Here is a 16484-nt window from a genome sequence, read left to right as displayed (position 1 = left end):
CGCTGTGCGATTGCCATTCCTTCGATTCGCCGCGATGCCTTCGCTTCTCTCGTCCCGTTTCTTCACTCGACTCTCGCTGGGAACGATGGCCGCACGCTCTGCTGCTACGAACATCGCCAAACAAGGCTCCCGCACCCTCGCAACCGCTGCCAATGCCGCCAAACCGTGCGTCACGCTCTCATCTCCCTCGGCTCGCTCGGAGGATCGCTCACACTCTCGCACGCTCGATGCAGGCCAACCGGTGAGCTCATCGTGCTTCCAAAGGGCTGTATGAATGCTTGTTGACCGGGATCGCCCTTTGTTCGCCGTCTCTCCCGCCCACTCGACCCTCATCGCCGCCCTCCGCGTTCGTCCTGATCGCCTCGCCTGCACGCCCTCCTGGCCCTCTCGAATGGCTCGGACGAGCAGCTGTCGTGATGATGAACATGGGCGGACCCAGCACGGTGTGTCTCTGGCGCATTGCTGACTGGAGGCTTTCGGCGAATTGCGGTCGAGGTAGTTCTCCGTCCTGACGGCCACGCTTGGCAGGTCCCTGAGACTGGCGACTTTCTCTCGCGACTCTTCCACGATGGCGGTGCGTTCGACGCTGGCCAGAAGAGCTCAGTCGTGTACTCATGTCCCGCCGCGCAGACTTGATCCCCCTTCCCTTTCAATCAACCATCGCGCCGCTCATCGCCAAGCGACGAACACCCAAGATTGAGAAGCAGTACGAGGCGATTGGCGGCGGCTCACCCATTCTTCGCTGGACGCGGGTGCAGGGCGAAGGGATGGCCAGACTCCTCGATGAGCTCTCGCCCGAGACGGCGCCTCACAAGGCCTACGTCGCTTTCCGCTATGCCAACCCGTTGACCGAGACGTGTCTCGAGGAGATGAAGCGCGACGGCGTCAAGCGAGCGATCGCGTTCACCCAGTACCCGCAGTACAGCTGCTCGACCACCGGCAGCAGTCTGAACGAGATGTGGAAGCAGAGCGTCGACTTGGGCAAGGGCAAGGGACAGGAGGGACAAGACGAGATCCAGTGGAGCGTCATCGACCGGTGGGGCGTGCACGAAGGCTTTGTCGACGTGCGTTTGCGTCCCTCCTTCGTCCCCGCTCTCGTCACTCACACCTTGTCTGGCAGGCCGTCGCGCGCAACATCGAAGCCTCGCTGCAAACGTACCCTCCCGAAGTCCGCGACTCGGTCGTCCTCCTCTTTTCCGCCCACTCGCTCCCGATGTCGGTCGTTAACCGCGGCGACCCCTACCCATCCGAAGTCGGCGCCTCCGTCTCGGCCATCATGGCGCGCCTGGGCAACCGCAACCCATACCGGCTCGTGTGGCAGAGCCAAGTCGGCCCGTCAGCGTGGCTGGGTCCGCAGACGAGCGACGCAATCAAGGGTTTGGCGAAGAAGGGCCACAACGACATGCTCCTCGTCCCCGTCGCGTTCACGTCCGATCACATCGAGACGCTCTTCGAGTTGGACCTCGAGTACCTGGAAGAGGCGAAGGAAGTGTGTCCGCTTCCGCTTCCGCTCCCACGCCCTCGGCTCAAACTGACCCGATGTCCCTGGTAGCTCGGCCTGACGGGTGTCAAGCGCGTCGAGTCGCTCAACGACTCGCCCTACTTCATTCGCGCCCTCGCCGACATCGCCGCCGCCCACATCAAGTCAGGCAAGACGGTCTCTGCGCAGCTGGGTTTGCGGTGCCCGGGGTGCACGAACGAAAAGTGCGGGAAGCAGAAGGCGTGGTTCAAGAGCTTTGCGGACAAGGCGCAGCAGCAGGTGTCGGCGTAGACGCAGGCGGTTCTATAAAAGCGACTTGCGGGTTGCGACCGAGCGAAAGATGCGAAATCACGCTTGATTCGATGCGATGCGAACGATACGGCTACAGCTAAGGATACAGGCGCTTGTACAACCGATACAATCACGTTGCTAGTTGCCGCCAGCTCTCCATGACGATGTCGACGAGCGTGTGTTCGAGGACGCCTTCTTCGGGTCGCGCGGCGTGACCTGCTGGCGAGCGAACGGCGTCCGGGCGGTCATTCTGGAGCGAGTAAACGTCGAGAGGCTCGACGTTGGGGTAGCCGCGGACGAGTCTGTCGGAAGGGAGGTCAGATGCGAGCACCGAAAGGAGGAGAGGAAGAACGCACTCTAGCAATGCTGCGTTCCCTGGCTCGAGCGTCTTGCGATGCGTCTCAGCCTTGTCAGAGCAGTCCTGGGGACGCAGGCTTGTCAGTAGGAGCCCGGACGCTTTCGACAGCGAACAGCGCACCTGGCTCTGCACGACCCCGAAGCTCGTCGCGACCGCGATCTTCGCCTCCTTCGCTAGATCCGCAAAGACGTCGAGCGCTTTCCGCATCTTGATAGCGTACATCGACGGATCCGTGTTGTCGCCCAGAGGTGCGGTCGGTGCGATGAAGAGGATGTGCGAGGCGGGCGAGAGGAGGGCGGAGGAGATGTAGTTGCTGAGGCGGGCTGCGTCGCCGAGCGGGTTGAAGTGGAAGTTAATGGTGGAGAAAGAGCCATCCGAGCGCGTGCGAGCAAATGTGATGTCGCTGCGAGGCGAAAGAAACGGAGTCAGCTGTTGACCTTCGCAGAGCGGAGGAGCGCGAAGCTCACGATGGAGGCTCGCTGACCGCTTCAACTGCAGGCGTTCAACGTCAGTTGCGCTCATGAGTTGCGATAGCGAGAGAACTCACGAGAGCACTCCTTCTCGCCGGCACCGAACGTCGCGCAGAACAAGTTGCGAGCCTTCTCGTCGCCAACGACGAGAAGCGTCTCCGGCTTGACAGCTTCAAGCCAGTCGTTCATCTCGCGGTGCTGCGGCTTGCAGTCGTAGGGCGCCCAGATGTACTCGGCGGTGGAGTAGGTCGAGTCGCTCGAGGGGCGAGACTGCGACGAGAGTCAGGACTTGCTGAGCTCGCGATAGGCCAAGAACGGAACGCACGTGACTTTCGATCCAGCTGTAGAAGGGCGAGCTCGGCGAGTGGTGGTCGGCGTCGACGAAGGCCTTCGAGATCCAGCGACCACGGGTCAAGTCGTCTCGAGGCAGGCAAACTCGGTAGTCGTCTACTGGTGCGGGACCGGTAACTTGAATCGTCATGGGTGTGCTGCTGACGGCGAGCTTGTGGTCTGCGAGGGGCGGCAGATGAGCGCCGCCTCCTCATGCGAGGGAAGCAACTAAACGCACAGGGCTTCTCCGCGTCCTCCTTCTCGAACCGCTCGCAACGCTCGTACTCTGGCCATGTGTAGAGCTGGTACCATCCCGGGTCCCGGACGGCGCCCATCTCGACTTGCACCCGTCGGTCATCGAGTACCGTCGTCTTAGCGTGCGGAGGAGAGTGAATCGTCGGGCCGGCGAGGAGGACGCGGTAAAAGGAAGGGCAGAGCGAGATGTCGTTGTGCCGGCAGTGGAAGATGATGGACGACGTCTCGCCGGTCGAGATGGTCGAGCGAACGAACTCGATGTGAAGGTTGAAGTCTGCGAAGCGGCGGGGATCAGCGAGCGAAGGCGCGGTCACCTCAGACGCCAACGTACCGTACTCAAGTTTCTCACTCGGCGCGAGCGGGTTGTAACCTTTTGGCCGGTCGAGAACCGAGGCGTTTGTCGACTCGCGCACAAGAAGAGGGGCGTAGATCCAGTCGTCCGCCGACTGGAACTCGCTCGACGTCTCGCCGGCTAGGAATGGGATGTACAGCGTGCCGAGGAAGAAGAAGGACGAGATGCAGGCTGAAAGGGCGAGGAAAGCGAGTGCTTTGACGATCCGCCATGCCGCTGAAGGCCCGTCGCTCCCGTCCTCCTTGTAAAGCCGCTCCTTTCGTCGGCGGTGTCGAAACGAAGAGTATGGCAAGCCGCTCTTCTCGTCGTAAGAAAGAAGGAGAGGGACGGTGGCGTAGTCGCCGCAGCCGTCGGACGAGGTGGATTCGAACGACGAAGAGCGGTCAGGCGGAGTGACTAGCGGACCGAACGGCTCCTCGTTGATGGTGGATAGGCTTGGACGGTGACTGCAGGGAGACGTGGGAGGGCTGCGGTACTGGCCCATGGCGGAGAGAGAAGGCGTGGGAACAGCGAGCGACGAGGTGAGGCGGTGCGAGGACGTGAGGCAGTCGCTGGCAGCCGTAGGAACGTCCGCAAGGAAGCAGTCGATGCGAGAGTGCAAGAAGTGAAGAGGAAGAGGAAGCGGGAGGGAGCGAGAGCGGGTCTGGCGCCAGGAGCACCTCACCGTGGCTTCCAAGCACCAAGGCAAGAGGTCACGGTGTTGCGCCGGACGAGCGGCAAGCGCGCAGAAGCCTGGGAACAGGACGACCGGGACTGTCAGTTCGGGAAGGTCAACCGAGATGGAGCCTTCCTCGCGAGCGTGTGCCTTCCGCTGGCGAAGATGAAGCCAGAATGACTGCCAGGGTCGTCTCGACACGCCGTAGAGCCGTGCGAGCCATGTGTCGAGGGCAAAGGCAAAGTGGCGGGCGCGAAAGGGAAGCGCACCTCCTCCTCGTCCCGCCCAATGGCACTCTCCGCTGCTTCGACGAACTCCGTCATTACGAGTCTAAAGTGCTGAGACACCCTTCTTAGCCGACGACCCTGCCGAAGGAACACTGCTCACCTTCCGCTCTCGTCCTCCGCTGTCGATCCTCCTTCCTCGCGCGAGCAGCTGTTCTCACGCCTCCAGCAGCACAGGAGTGGCTGCCACGCACGCAGCGCAACGCGAAGGGACTCGATCGCTCGTGCGGCTTCTCCTGGCAAGGCCACGCGGGCGGCAGAGCGGGTTCAAGGGTGTTCTTCCTTCGACGTTGCAAGGGGTGGCGGGTTCGACTAGTACGCCGGCTTGTCGAGCGGCAGAGGAGTGTGCAGGAAAGGCCTCTTACCCTCGCCCGAGCCGAAGACGGCCGTGCCGTGGCCCTCGGCGGCGGTACTCTTGATCTGGTACTTGTAGATGACGAGCTGTGCGAAAGGATGATCCGTTAGCCTCCAGCGCCGCAGGAGAAAGCGATGCCATGACTGCAGCTCGTACGCACCCCCTCGAGCCCGACCGGTCCCCTCGCGTGCGTCTTGCCCGTCGAGACGCCGACCTCCGTCCCAAACCCATACCGGAAGCCGTCCGCAAAGCGCGTGCTCGCATTGACATACACGCCCGCCGAGTCGATGCCCCTGCAGAATGCCCGCGCGTTCGCCTCGTCCTCCGTGACGATCGCATCGGTGTGGTGCGAGGAATGGTTGTTGATATGCGAGATGGCGGCGGCGCAGGAGGGGACGGCTTTGACGGCGAGTATGAGGTCGAGGAACTCGGTCTCGTAGTCTTCGTCTGTTGAGGGCTTGACGAGTGTCGAGAAGGACGGGCGGGAGGAGATAGAGGCGGAGAGGGCGGAGAGGGTGGACGGGTCACAGCGAAGCTGGATGTTGGCGTCGAGCAGTGCGGACGCTAGCCGGGGCCACAGGGAGGAGAGGAGCGAGTCGTGGATGAGGAGCGTCTCCGCGGCGTTGCAAGCGGCGGTGTAGGTCGTCTGCGAGGAGCGGCGAGGTCAGCGACGGCTTCTTAGCCCAGTCCCGCACTCGCGCACCTTCGAGTCGACAACGACGTTAATCGCTTTCTTCTCAACCGCACTCTCGTCGACATAGACCGCACACAACCCGTCCGCATGCCCCATGACCGGAATCCTCGTTCCGTTCTGGATACTCCGCACAAGGCTATTGCTCCCTCGGGGAATGACGAGGTCGACGTAGCGGTCTTGCGAGAGGAGCGAGGCGATTTCGGAGCGGGAAGAGACGGTCTGGATGTAGGCGGGAGGGAGGGAGGTGGTCGAGAGGGCGGACTGGATGACGCGGGTCATGACGTTCTGCGTGTGGATTGACTCCTTGCCGCCCTTCAAGATTGCGGCGTTGCCTGGCGAGAGGGAACAGGGTGAGTTCAAGAGCGGAAGGCGGGAGAAAGCAAACGCACCCGACTTGATCGCAAGAGCGGTAATGTTGACGATGACTTCGGGCCTCGCCTCGAAGATCACCAGCAGGACACCAATCGGACATGTCACGCGGTACAGGTCGAGTCCCTCGTCGAGCTTGCGTGCATAGGTAACCTGTCCAGTCGGGTCGGGGAGCGAGTCGACGTCGAGAATGCCCTGCAGCATCGAGTCGTACTTGTCGGCGGACGATTGGAGGTCTAGCCGCTTCAGCAGCGACGACGACATCTTTCCCGCCGCTACCTGTTCCCGTGCAGCCTGTCGACCATTCCCGAGGTTAGCTCCGGGGTGTCCTGCGTCTCGAGAAGCGGAGGAAAGACCAGCGCACCTCAATGTCCAGCCTGTTCGCCTCCAAAATCTCCTCCTTGGCATCCGTCAGCGCCTGCTTGAGCGCGAGAAGCGCCGTGTGCCGTTCGCTCGAGTCGAGGAGTTGCGAGGCATCGAACGCCTCTTTCGCCGTGCGCGCGACTTGTTCTGCCGTAGGAGCGGCACCGTTCAAACTCATTGTAGCGGTCGCAACAGCTCGCGAGCGGGAGAAGCGGGAGCGAGCGATGAGGCGGGAGTCAAGAGCGTGCGGAGTGATGAGGCATCTCGACGACGACAGCTTCCTTCGCAGGTTTGGCGACCAAGAAGATCATAGAAAGTGCTGTCAAGGCAGCTTGCAGAGCCGCAATCACTAGCGAGGCGAGTTGACGAAGGTTGCACGCTCTTCTTCCGCTCGATGCTCTGCTCCTCGACCTGCACTCCCTGCAATGTGTACGATGTTGCCTCAAGTCTTCTTGCAGGAGTCAGGGAAGGGCACGCGAACGCGAAAGGAAGCGAGGACGAGATGGGGAAGAAAGTGAAGGAGGACAATGCGCCGAGCGAATGAGTGACAGACTGCGCTCGATAAGCTCACCCAGCGACCGGTTGACCTCACACTCTTGCAACGCTGTTGAAGTACCGAACCGCTTCCTCCGACTCCTCGTCGAACGGAAAGCTGTTCGTCCTCCAAGCCTTGACGAAGCGCTTGTGGAAAACCTTGATGCCCTGTTTGAGGTCCACCACGTCCTTGTGATTGTAAGCAGGAGTCGATACGACCCATTGAGCTGAGTCGGCGACGGCTTCGGGCTGGATGGTGATGCGCGAGAGGTTGTTCACCAAGTCTTGCGCAACTGCCCTGCCGACTAAGGGTGCGGCAAAGTCGATGAAGTCGTGTTCTGTTGGAGCGTGATATGGGTAGTGAGCGCCCATGCGCAGCTGGTCGGCGAGGTAGTGGAGGAGGAAGCGGGCGAGAGAGGCGAGGGCGAGGATTCGAGCGTCGAGGTTGAGCGAGTTGCGCTGCGAGACATAGAGCGTCTTGAGCTTGTCAAACAGATCACGATCTGCTCGAGGGTATCGTCAAGAACCAAAGACAAGTGTAGAGGAAGAGAATGAAACGCACCGTGAACGCCTTGCGTGACATGCTGCGGAAGCTCCTGCCTAAGCCAAACCGGGTAGGCTGTGAAGCGAAGAGTTAGTGCTCGCATCGCTGACCTAGGGTGAAGAGGAGTGCACTCACAGAGAATAAAGTCTTGCGACAACTCGTACCGCTGCCTGACAAAGACCGCTCGCGCCCAGGGTATCAACGGGGCCAGATTTTGCAGCATCCTTTCGTGCCGCGCCATCATCCTTTCGTGCTGCGCCATCAGCCGGTCGATGTCCTGCGTGACGGAGTCGAGCCGCTCGTGCCATTCAGCATCGCGCCTTGGGACCCTCTCATCCAACAAAGCGTCCGACTCTGGCCAGCCTCGCTTGAGCGCTACTTCAGGCCGGTCGGAACCACTACGGACAACTGCAAGACTGTGCTCATCGGCGGAAGGCGTCGGGGTCGTCCCAGCCTGGTCCGAGTCATCACAAGCTGGCGAGGACATGGAAGACGGGAAGCTCAGGAGCCCAGATCGTGTAGCAGAGGGAGACGCTCGTCAAGACAGCGAAGAAGGAGCGCTCTGCCTGTTGGGCGTGTGCAGGCGGCGAAGGAGAAAGTCAGACAGAAGATGGGCGAAAGGAGCGCAACGAGGAGGCACGAGGAGGGGACGGGAAGGCAGGGGCGCGCGAGGGCGATTAATGGAGGACTAGCTGAGAAGTAATGGGAGCGCCGATAAGCTTTGTGAAGCGGCAACGGAGAGAAGCGAGGCGAGCGAGTGAAAGGTCGCAGTCAGAGAGGCGACGGGCACAGACTGACGAGTCCTCGACTTCACGCTCGGCTGACTGGGAGTCGCCGTGACTGAGCTTACAAGATATTCACAGTGAGGCACTCATCACTGGAGAAGCAGCGGAGGCGAAGGACCATTCGCTTCTTCTCCTCATCCCAGCAAGCGCACGACGAAACGACTCTCAGCTCCTTCAAGCGATAACGCCGTCCGCGTGACAAGCTCGACACGCCGCGCGACTACTTCTTCGCCCCGGCGCCAAACTTGAACGCCCCGCCCTTGAGCGGATCCTGCCTCTTCCCTCCCGCTCCGGCCTTTCCACCCCTCGCACCTCCCCGTCCTCCTCCTCTCGCTCCACCTCGTCCACCCCGCGCCCCTCCCCGCCCTCCCCGCCCAGGCTTATGGAACGTCACCTCCGGCTTCTGCTCCTCCCGTCCATTCGCAGACGACGAAGCAGCCGCAGCGGCAGAAGCGGCGCGCGAGTCGTTCGCTCCGACGGCGGCGATGCGCGGCATGAGGTAGCCTGGGACGTGTTTGAGGTGGGGCTGGACGCGAGAGGGGTGCAAGGGCTTGTCGTGACGGAGGAAGGCGAGGTCGCGGGGGTTGTCTTCGAAGTGGGCCTGTCGCGACACCGTCAGCACGATCAGGAAGAGAGGAAGAAGACGCGCGAACGCACCTTGAGCTTCTCCGAGTTTAGCACCTCGTTCTTGATCTCCTTGACCCTGGCCTCCCTCACTGCCGCCTTGGTGACGCTCCTCAGCCCATCCTCCATGCGATACCTGAACCCCTCGACCTGCTTCAAATCAAACTTGTACTCCTTGACATCCTGGCCCTTGGCCTTCTGCGCGCGCTCAATCCTCGCCCAGACGCGCTCGTCAAACCGCGCAGTCTCAAGCGAGACGTCGTTCTTCTTGTGTTTGCCCCATACGTCGCGCGGGACGATGAACGACAAACTCGTGCCTGTTCGTCCGGCCCGAGCGGTGCGGCCGACTCGGTGCGTGTACGACCGAGCGGAGAAGGGCAAGTCAAAGTTGATGACGCACGCGACGTCGACAAAGTCGACTCCGCGCGAGACGCCGTACTCGGTCGTCGAGGGCTTGGACGAGGCCGAGGCGTCTTTTCGTTTCCGCTTCTTCGACGGAGGCTCGGAAGGTGCGGCGGTCGATGTCGAAGCCTCCGAGTTGCCCTCGTTCTCCGCCGCAGGCTGCGTCGCAATCACTGTCGCGCGCACTCGTTAACTCGTGCTCACGAGAGAGAGAAAGGAGAAGCCAAACGCACATCCCGCCGACCCTTCGCCCTCCTCGTCATCATTCGTATCCCGGTCGTGGCCTTCGAGCCCGCTCTCGTCCGTCGCGATGAGGTAGTCGAACACGCCGCGGTTGAACTCTTGCACGGCGTGATACCTGCGCACGCCGAAGCAGATGTCGTCAATCGCCGTGCTCCAGGCGCACAAACTCGAGACACAGTGAGAACGAGTCTCTGGCGAACGCACCTCGAGTTGAAAGGCAACTCAGCATTCAACACTCCACTCTTGATCCCAAACTTTTCCAAAAACAACTTGACGCGGTAGCCTCGGTCGGTGTCGTTGACAAAGATGAGGCACTTGCCTTTGATGAGGCGGAGTTTGAGGATGACGTAGAGGAGGAGGAACTTGTCTTCTTCGGTGCAGCTGGACGCGCGCATTCGTGAGTGAGCAGATGAGGGAAAGGAGGGAAGGGGAAGGGACGAACCGGACGCAGTATTGAGAGAGGTTGGCTAGCTCGTCTTCGTCTTCCTCGAGCTTCAGCACGACCTGAGAGAGGCGCATAGCGAGTAGACGAGTTCGTCAGCGCGCAGTACGGCGGATGAAACAGCCTGCGAAGGAGCGCCTACTCACCGGATTCCGCAACACGACGCCCTTCAACTCCTCCACCTCGCCGGTCAACGTCGCGCTCATCAAGAAGCTTTGGTAGACTTTCGGAAGTCCCCAAGGACCGGAAAGGATCGAGCGGATGTCCTCGGATGAGTGGCCGTACGAGAGGATGAGGTCGGCTTCGTCGATTACGAGGTAGTCGAGGTGCGAGAGGTGGAGGGTCTGCGGGCGTGTGCGTGTCAGAAATTCAAGGCGAATTCAAGGGTGTGAGTGAGAAGGACGCACTTCGGAGCGGAGGTGAGCGAGTGCTCGTGAAGGTGTCGCGACGACGATTTCCGGCCGGTCAGCGAGCGCCATCCTGCACGCGCCCATGCGGTCGACTCGTCAGTTTCTGCAGTGTTTAGACAGCGTCTCGAGAGCCGCAGCGAGCCCGAACGCACCGTTCCACGCGCTCCCCGCCCGCATGCGCCGTCTTGCGCTTCTTGTTGCGCCCTCCCGCCTCTCCGACGACATTGACGACCCTGATCCCGTCTCCCTCCTTCTCACCAATACCGAGTCCCTCGACCAACCGCGCAATCTGGCCCCTCACTTGCTCGGCCAACTCCCTCGTCGGAACCAGCACCAGTGCCCTCGTTCCCTCCAGCTCTCCCCGATCCCTCCGAGCCAGGATCCCCTGCACGAGCGGTACGGCATACGCGAGTGTCTTTCCTGACCCAGTCCGTGCGCGCGCAAGGATGTCGCGGTTCGACTCGAGTGCGAGCGGGATGAGGGTGTGTTGGATCGGAGTTGGGACGGCGAAACCGCGTGCGGCGAGCGAGCGGAGCAGCAGGGGGTGCAGAGCAGGCTCCAAGTCGGCGAATGCGGCCACTTTCGAGCTGCGCGGAGCCATTTGGGCGAGGGTGAGCGAGCGAGGACGAGCAAGAGCACCACCAAGCTCGACTTGGTCTCCTCGCCAATGTCACTCGCCAAGTTGGTATTCGTCTCGACGGACTGTGTACAATGCAGCGCACGCGACGACCCCATACACAGCGGGGGAAAGGTCTATGGCGGGCGGACTCCATCTCGCTCTTCCGCGCGCCTACTTCTCCGTCTGCGTCCGGAAACTGAGGAAGCACGTCCACAAGATACCCAGGACTGTGCGACAAGAGCGACGAGTCGTCAGTCTACAATGCGAACAAAGCAGAAGGACCGGAGCGAGACGCACTCGAGCCGAACGGGACGCGGTACCTGCGAGCGAGGCAAGGAGGGCATGTCAGTCTCGCTCAGATGGAGGCGTAGCGAGCAGCCAACGCACCTCAAGGGCACGTAGCGGAAGTTGATAGCAACCGCAATAGGCCAGATCTGCGCACACAACCGGAAGATGAACCGTCAGTCTGGCCTCTCCTCTCAAGCGTCCGGCAACAGGTCAAGAAACCCGCACGCACCTGCCAGTTGACGAGCAAGATGGGGAGGTAGTTCTGCTTGATCTTCTCCTTTGTCTCTTCCGAGTCGAGGCCTTCGAGGAGCGACATCGAGAAGAGGAAGATGAACAGCGAGATCGGGGCCCTGTTGCGTCAGACCGCATCTTCCATCAGCCTTTCTGCACACAAGAGTAAAGGGCAGGGTGAGAAGAATGCAAGCGCGACGCACATGCCCAGCTGGTCCGCCGCGACCCTCTTCGCCAGCTGCACCACACTAACCGGCGGTTCCTTCTCCGACATACTCGGCACCGTACCCGTCGGTACAGGCGGCACCTTCTCTTCCAACCCTGTGCCGCGCTCGAGTTTCGAGCCCTTGGGAAAGTGTTTCTCTAATCCTGGAATCGGAGAGTCGACTTTGACTTTTTGCATGGGCGAGGCGGAGGGGAGGGGGCGGAGGGGGAAGTTGACTTCGAGGAATTCTGTGCGCGAGTGAGGGAAGCGAGGCGAGGCGAAACGAGGCGAGACGAACCATCAGCCATGTCAGCAAGAAGATGAGACGCAGGGACAAGAGAGGGGGACGACGCACTGTTCCACGCCCCGCCGAGCGGTCCCATCGAAGCGCCAAACACCGCAAACCTCAACGTCCTCGTCAGATCATACATCGGCTGCAACCCTTGCTGTCCTCCCAAAACCGCCCACACGATGCACTTGTCAGTTCGCCGGTTAGTCGACGCAGGAATGGGCGAGGCGAACGCACGCCGAGGCCGAGCATCTGCGCGCTTATGTCCCCCACAGACATGAGGATTCCGTTGGCGACGCAGAGGGTGATGTAGGGCCGTCGTTCGAAGCTGCGGGTGTAGGTGCGGAGGAGGGAGGACATGGTGTGCGGTTTGGCGGGTTGTGGCGGTTTCAGAGACGTCGCTTAGGGTTCCTGCGAGCAAATAGGTCAGCTCAGCGGCCGCACGAGCGAGAAGAGAGCGAGACGCACCCGGTCAAGTTGTGCGGCGGCGAAGAACGTGCAGCGGAGCTCTGGCGATCGTTGGAGCGGTTGCGATAGCGTTGTACAGGTCTGTATAGCTGGTTGTGCGGGTCTAACAAGCAGCAGGACACAGCGAGGAGTGGACGACGTCGAACGAGCGATGACGAAGTTCCTCTTCCTCACGAAAATCCGCTTCTTCGCGATCTCGCCCTTCTGCTGAGTGTGCGCGGTGTTGGCTACGCTCTGAATGACCGGTGGATCACGCTGGTGCAACTCGCCGCTTTCCACAACGCAATGCGTCCTCCCTGTCCTGCTCCCTCGCCTCCTCTCTCGCGGCGAATCCGCGGACCCGTCCTCGGCACGCGATGCTCCTCTCCAGCCTCGCTTGCGTTGCTAGACTTCACTGCTACCCGCTGGACTCCACCCAGAATCGCAGGAATCGAGTTGAGGGATGGTGGGGCGGACGAACGGTGCGTTCTCCTCGTTCTCACTCGTGCATGGCGCGCTGAGCCTCCGTTGATCCGCCCAGACCGCTCTTATGGCTCGACACACCGCTCAAGAATGGCGGACTACAGCGACGAAGACGATGCGCCTGTTCGTCCGCGCTCTTCATCTCGTCGATTCGCGCCAGCGATGCTGAAACGGCGTCTGTTCTTTGCCAGGTCGACTCGCGCACGCCCTCAGACGACTTTACAGTGCGCCCAGACTCCCTTACCTCGTCCCGCTCATGCTGACTCCTCCCCCCGCCGTCCAACGAATCCAGACAGACGAAGACGACGACTCCCTTCCGCCTCTCCCATCCAGGTCCCGCTCCGCGGCAACCCCGAGGACCGCAAACACAATCCCGGCAGGAGGTCTGCCGAGGCAGTCGTACTGGCGGGACTTGGGGAGGGCGAACGTGGAGCAGAAGGGGAGGGTCCGGCCGAAGACGTGAGTCTGGCGCTTCTCTACGGCTTCGGCGAAACGGGGCGTTCGTCGCGGGTTTGCTGATGAAGACGAACGCGGCGCCAACAGCAAGCTGCTCGTCTCGGACTTGGACAACACGTTGTTCGCCCCGAACGGCGACGGCGTGATCGCGGTGCGTCCCTCTCCTGCCTCTCCCTCGCGCTTCTCTCGGCATTTCTGACTGTCAGAAGTCTCTCGCAGCGCCCCTACCTCAAGACTTTCATCAAGTACATCACGCACCCCTCATCGCCTTACAAGCTCGCTCTCTGGACGTTCAGCGGCCGTCAATGGGGTACGGCGCATCTGCGCCAAGTCGGGATGGGCAAGGTACATCCTCTCTCTTTCTCCCCCACGAGCACGAGCTGATCAGGGACGAAGCGCAGTACCTCTTCGACTCGACCTCCGAACCGGTCGGCGAGGTGCCGAAACTCAAAGAGGGGGTAGTGGCCTTCTGGGGCTACGAGGACAGTGGGTTCACGGCGTTTGGACAGATGGAGGCTGGCAAACCGCTGAAGGATCTCGACCTCGTGCGGCCCGTCCCTCCTCCCCGCTCTCCTCCTTTCCTCTCCTCCTAGACACGGGAGAGCTGACGAAGACGTGATGCACGCAGATGTGGGACATGCTGAATATCACGACCCACTCGCACTGGAGCCAACTCAACTCGCTGATTGCCGACGACCAGCGCTCGAACGCCCGCGCGCAGCCGGACTCGATCGTCAATTGCCCGGTCTTTACGAACAAGTGCCCGGACGACGAGTTCCTGTTGGCGTTCATTGGGGTGCTGGACTCGCTGTGCGTCGCGAACTCCGTATGTTCGTCCAGGAGCTCACGCTGACCTCGACACGCTCGACGTCTGTGTTCCGTGTGCACAGCGCCCACGAATCCAACTTCTCCTCCTTCATCCAGTCCACCTCGCTCAACGGTGGTATCGATCCCGCCAGACTCCCGCACTACTGCTTCCTCGGCGAAACGGTATGCGGAGAGCTCGGGATCAAGGTCGAGAGAGGGTTTCCTTACCCTCGTCCCGGTGCGCGCGACTTCCGCTCTTCAGCTTCTCGAGACGCTCGGAACGAGGACTGATGTGAAGCGAGGAGTCGACGCGCAGAACCGATCGAACGGATGCGGTCTGTCGCGAAGCTTTCGCCGACTCGCCACGGTCCCGTCCACGACGCTGCCCCGGAGCCGACCAGTCCGTCCCTTTCTCCCTTCTCGCTCCCCCTCTCGCGCTCACACCCACGCTCAACAGCCGTCCAGCCACTCGCGCTCCCGCTCACCTCGCCCCCAACACCCCTACGTCTCGCCGCGGGAATGCCAACAGGTCCTTCGTACGCCTACGCCGCGGAAGTCGGTGTCCCCAGTCGGGTGTTAGGGAAGGAGGAGGTGAAGAAGCAGAGGCCGTTGGTGGTGTTTGATCTGGATGGGACGGTGCGCTCTCGTTTTCCTTCTCAGCACGTCGCACGACGGGGCAAGGTGCTGATAACGGTTTGCGCTGGGGTACAGCTCTACTGCCGCCCGCCGCAGAACCTCGAGCACATGCCGGACGGCGAACCGGCTGGCAGGCCGTACCTGCGGACGTTCCTCTCGTGGTTGATGCGGTACGAATCCCCTTGGTGTGCGTCCGCCAGCTCTCTTGCGTCTCTCTCGCCTACCAAGACTAGGAACTGACGCTGCGCGTATACGGTGGTGGACACAGCCGTCGCAATCTGGACAGGCTCGCAGAAAGCCACCGCCATCTCCTGCCTCTACGCTCTCGACCTCGGCCTCGTCGGTCCCTCGCTCACCTCCAGCGGCGAAGCCGAGATTCTCCACCCCAAGTTGCTCGCGGTTTGGGCGAGGGAAGACTTTGGGCTCACGAAGAAAGATTACGAGAGTTATGTGGCGGTCGTCAAGGATCTGGAGCGGTTGTGGGAGTTCCTCGTGCGTTCGCGCTTCCCCCATTCGTCACGGCGCTGCAGAACTGATTCGCTGCATCGCAGGCACACAAGAACGGCGCTTGGCAGTTCGACGCCTCTAACACTGTCATGGTGGACGACACGCCTTCGAAACTCCGCGCGCAACCTTACTCGCTCATCGCTGCCCCGTCCTACCTCTACCCCTTCGGCCCAGGATCGATCCAGACGACCCGCTCGTTGATGGACCAGTTCCTCCTCGCGCTCGTGGGGATGCTCGATTCCCTCCTCGCGGAATCGAACTTTGCGGCGTTCATCAAGAGCATGAGGTGGTACGACAAAGACGAGGGTACGAACGAGGTACAGACCGCGAAGGAGATGAGGAGGTGGATGAACGAGGGGTTGGAGGTTTTACGGAAGGCGGAAGTGCCGGTTGAAGTCGAGGGGAGGGGGTTGGTACCCGGCGTGAAGGGGACGGAGAACGAGCCGAGGGGGATCAGGACGGCGCCTGTGGTGGTGAAGAAGGGTGAGTACGCCGGGTTTAGGGAGGACGAGGATGATCAGGCTGACCTTCCCAAACTTCGGATTGAGCAGCTCCTGCCGTCTTCCGCTCAAGCGCGGCTATCACGCCTTCAACTAAGCCGGCTGCACCTCCGACCCCCTCTGCTCCTGCCGCCGCTGTCGGTCCCTCAGGCCTGACCGCGGCCAACCTTTCCGCGCTGAACCACTCGAACGGCGACGACGTCGGCGTCAACTCAGACACCGACAACGCGAGTGACACGACCTCCTCGTCCGTCAATGGCGACGCGGCGGATGATGACAGGGCATCCAAGGCGTCGACCGAACCTGCGCCTCCTTCGTCGCCGCTCATCCGTCCCGTGTCTGCTCCGCCGCAGCGCAAGTCCGCCCCGCGCAGCCGCTTCGAGCGGGAGATGGACGCCCTCCGTGCGCTGCACCCAGGTCGAAGGAAGGGCCGGAACGCGGTCGAGGACTGGGAACTGCTGAGTGAGGATCCGGACGAGAAGCCGCGGGAGGTCAAGAGTCCGTTGTATGGGTAGGCCGGGGTGTCACGGGGGACTGTCATGACTACTCGGGGTGGATTTGACTGTGCTTGGAACGGTTGTGCGCGAGGAAGGAGGTCTTTCGCTTTTCGCCCGCTTGACCCGCTTCACTTCCTTTCGATTGCGACCAAAGTCATTCCGTCCACGTGCTCGGCGCTAAGTTCGTCGAGTCGCGTCGTGTCGAGCGGCCTCGACTTTGGTCCTCGCCAGCAGACGACGACCCGTGCTTCACTCGTCGTCTCCCTCGACACCGCTCAC

The 16484-nt window shown here is 61.7% G+C and overlaps 7 protein-coding genes across 7 annotated transcripts; 2 read left to right on the top strand and 5 right to left on the bottom strand.

The window, feature by feature from the left end:
• Window positions 1-85: 85 nt before the first annotated feature.
• RHTO_05995 (ferrochelatase) lies at window positions 86-1771 on the top strand (the record flags this gene model as incomplete). The annotated part of the gene is made up of 7 exons (XM_016419656.1): window positions 86-165; window positions 234-241; window positions 409-443; window positions 529-574; window positions 631-1064; window positions 1121-1489; window positions 1553-1771. The coding sequence occupies 7 exons, from the start codon at window positions 86-88 to the stop codon at window positions 1769-1771; spliced, it is 1191 nt and encodes a 396-aa protein (XP_016269583.1).
• A 130-nt stretch (window positions 1772-1901) lies between these two features.
• On the bottom strand, window positions 1902-4020 carry RHTO_05994 (uncharacterized protein; the record flags this gene model as incomplete). Its single annotated transcript, XM_016419655.1, has 8 exons — window positions 1902-2073; window positions 2128-2192; window positions 2250-2532; window positions 2597-2621; window positions 2677-2869; window positions 2925-3109; window positions 3168-3458; window positions 3516-4020. The coding sequence occupies 8 exons, from the start codon at window positions 4018-4020 to the stop codon at window positions 1902-1904; spliced, it is 1719 nt and encodes a 572-aa protein (XP_016269582.1).
• Window positions 4021-4787: 767 nt separating this feature from the next.
• On the bottom strand, window positions 4788-6434 carry RHTO_05993 (glutamate-5-semialdehyde dehydrogenase; the record flags this gene model as incomplete). Its single annotated transcript, XM_016419654.1, has 5 exons — window positions 4788-4916; window positions 4991-5476; window positions 5534-5856; window positions 5914-6187; window positions 6258-6434. The coding sequence occupies 5 exons, from the start codon at window positions 6432-6434 to the stop codon at window positions 4788-4790; spliced, it is 1389 nt and encodes a 462-aa protein (XP_016269581.1).
• Window positions 6435-6844: 410 nt separating this feature from the next.
• Window positions 6845-7821, bottom strand: RHTO_05992 (uncharacterized protein; the record flags this gene model as incomplete). The annotated part of the gene is made up of 3 exons (XM_016419653.1): window positions 6845-7293; window positions 7353-7409; window positions 7470-7821. 3 exons carry the CDS (start codon window positions 7819-7821, stop codon window positions 6845-6847), a joined length of 858 nt encoding a protein of 285 aa, XP_016269580.1.
• A 518-nt stretch (window positions 7822-8339) lies between these two features.
• RHTO_05991 (ATP-dependent rna helicase dbp9) lies at window positions 8340-10841 on the bottom strand (the record flags this gene model as incomplete). The annotated part of the gene is made up of 8 exons (XM_016419652.1): window positions 8340-8720; window positions 8777-9318; window positions 9379-9503; window positions 9593-9769; window positions 9831-9892; window positions 9977-10174; window positions 10238-10310; window positions 10393-10841. 8 exons carry the CDS (start codon window positions 10839-10841, stop codon window positions 8340-8342), a joined length of 2007 nt encoding a protein of 668 aa, XP_016269579.1.
• A 189-nt stretch (window positions 10842-11030) lies between these two features.
• RHTO_05990 (protein Mpv17) lies at window positions 11031-12232 on the bottom strand (the record flags this gene model as incomplete). The annotated part of the gene is made up of 7 exons (XM_016419651.1): window positions 11031-11086; window positions 11157-11179; window positions 11247-11293; window positions 11377-11497; window positions 11582-11831; window positions 11939-12029; window positions 12110-12232. 7 exons carry the CDS (start codon window positions 12230-12232, stop codon window positions 11031-11033), a joined length of 711 nt encoding a protein of 236 aa, XP_016269578.1.
• A 660-nt stretch (window positions 12233-12892) lies between these two features.
• RHTO_05989 (phosphoprotein phosphatase) lies at window positions 12893-16223 on the top strand (the record flags this gene model as incomplete). Its single annotated transcript, XM_016419650.1, has 14 exons — window positions 12893-12925; window positions 12994-13026; window positions 13095-13261; window positions 13346-13409; window positions 13478-13603; window positions 13660-13803; window positions 13887-14068; window positions 14149-14303; window positions 14382-14465; window positions 14523-14701; window positions 14777-14888; window positions 14970-15193; window positions 15253-15691; window positions 15760-16223. The coding sequence occupies 14 exons, from the start codon at window positions 12893-12895 to the stop codon at window positions 16221-16223; spliced, it is 2406 nt and encodes an 801-aa protein (XP_016269577.1).
• Window positions 16224-16484: the final 261 nt, after the last annotated feature.

Source organism: Rhodotorula toruloides (genome assembly GCF_000320785.1).
Source record: "Rhodotorula toruloides NP11 unplaced genomic scaffold Scaffold39, whole genome shotgun sequence".
Classification (NCBI taxonomy): Eukaryota; Fungi; Basidiomycota; class Microbotryomycetes; order Sporidiobolales; family Sporidiobolaceae; genus Rhodotorula; species Rhodotorula toruloides.
This window is presented reverse-complemented; position numbering and strand designations above follow the sequence as displayed.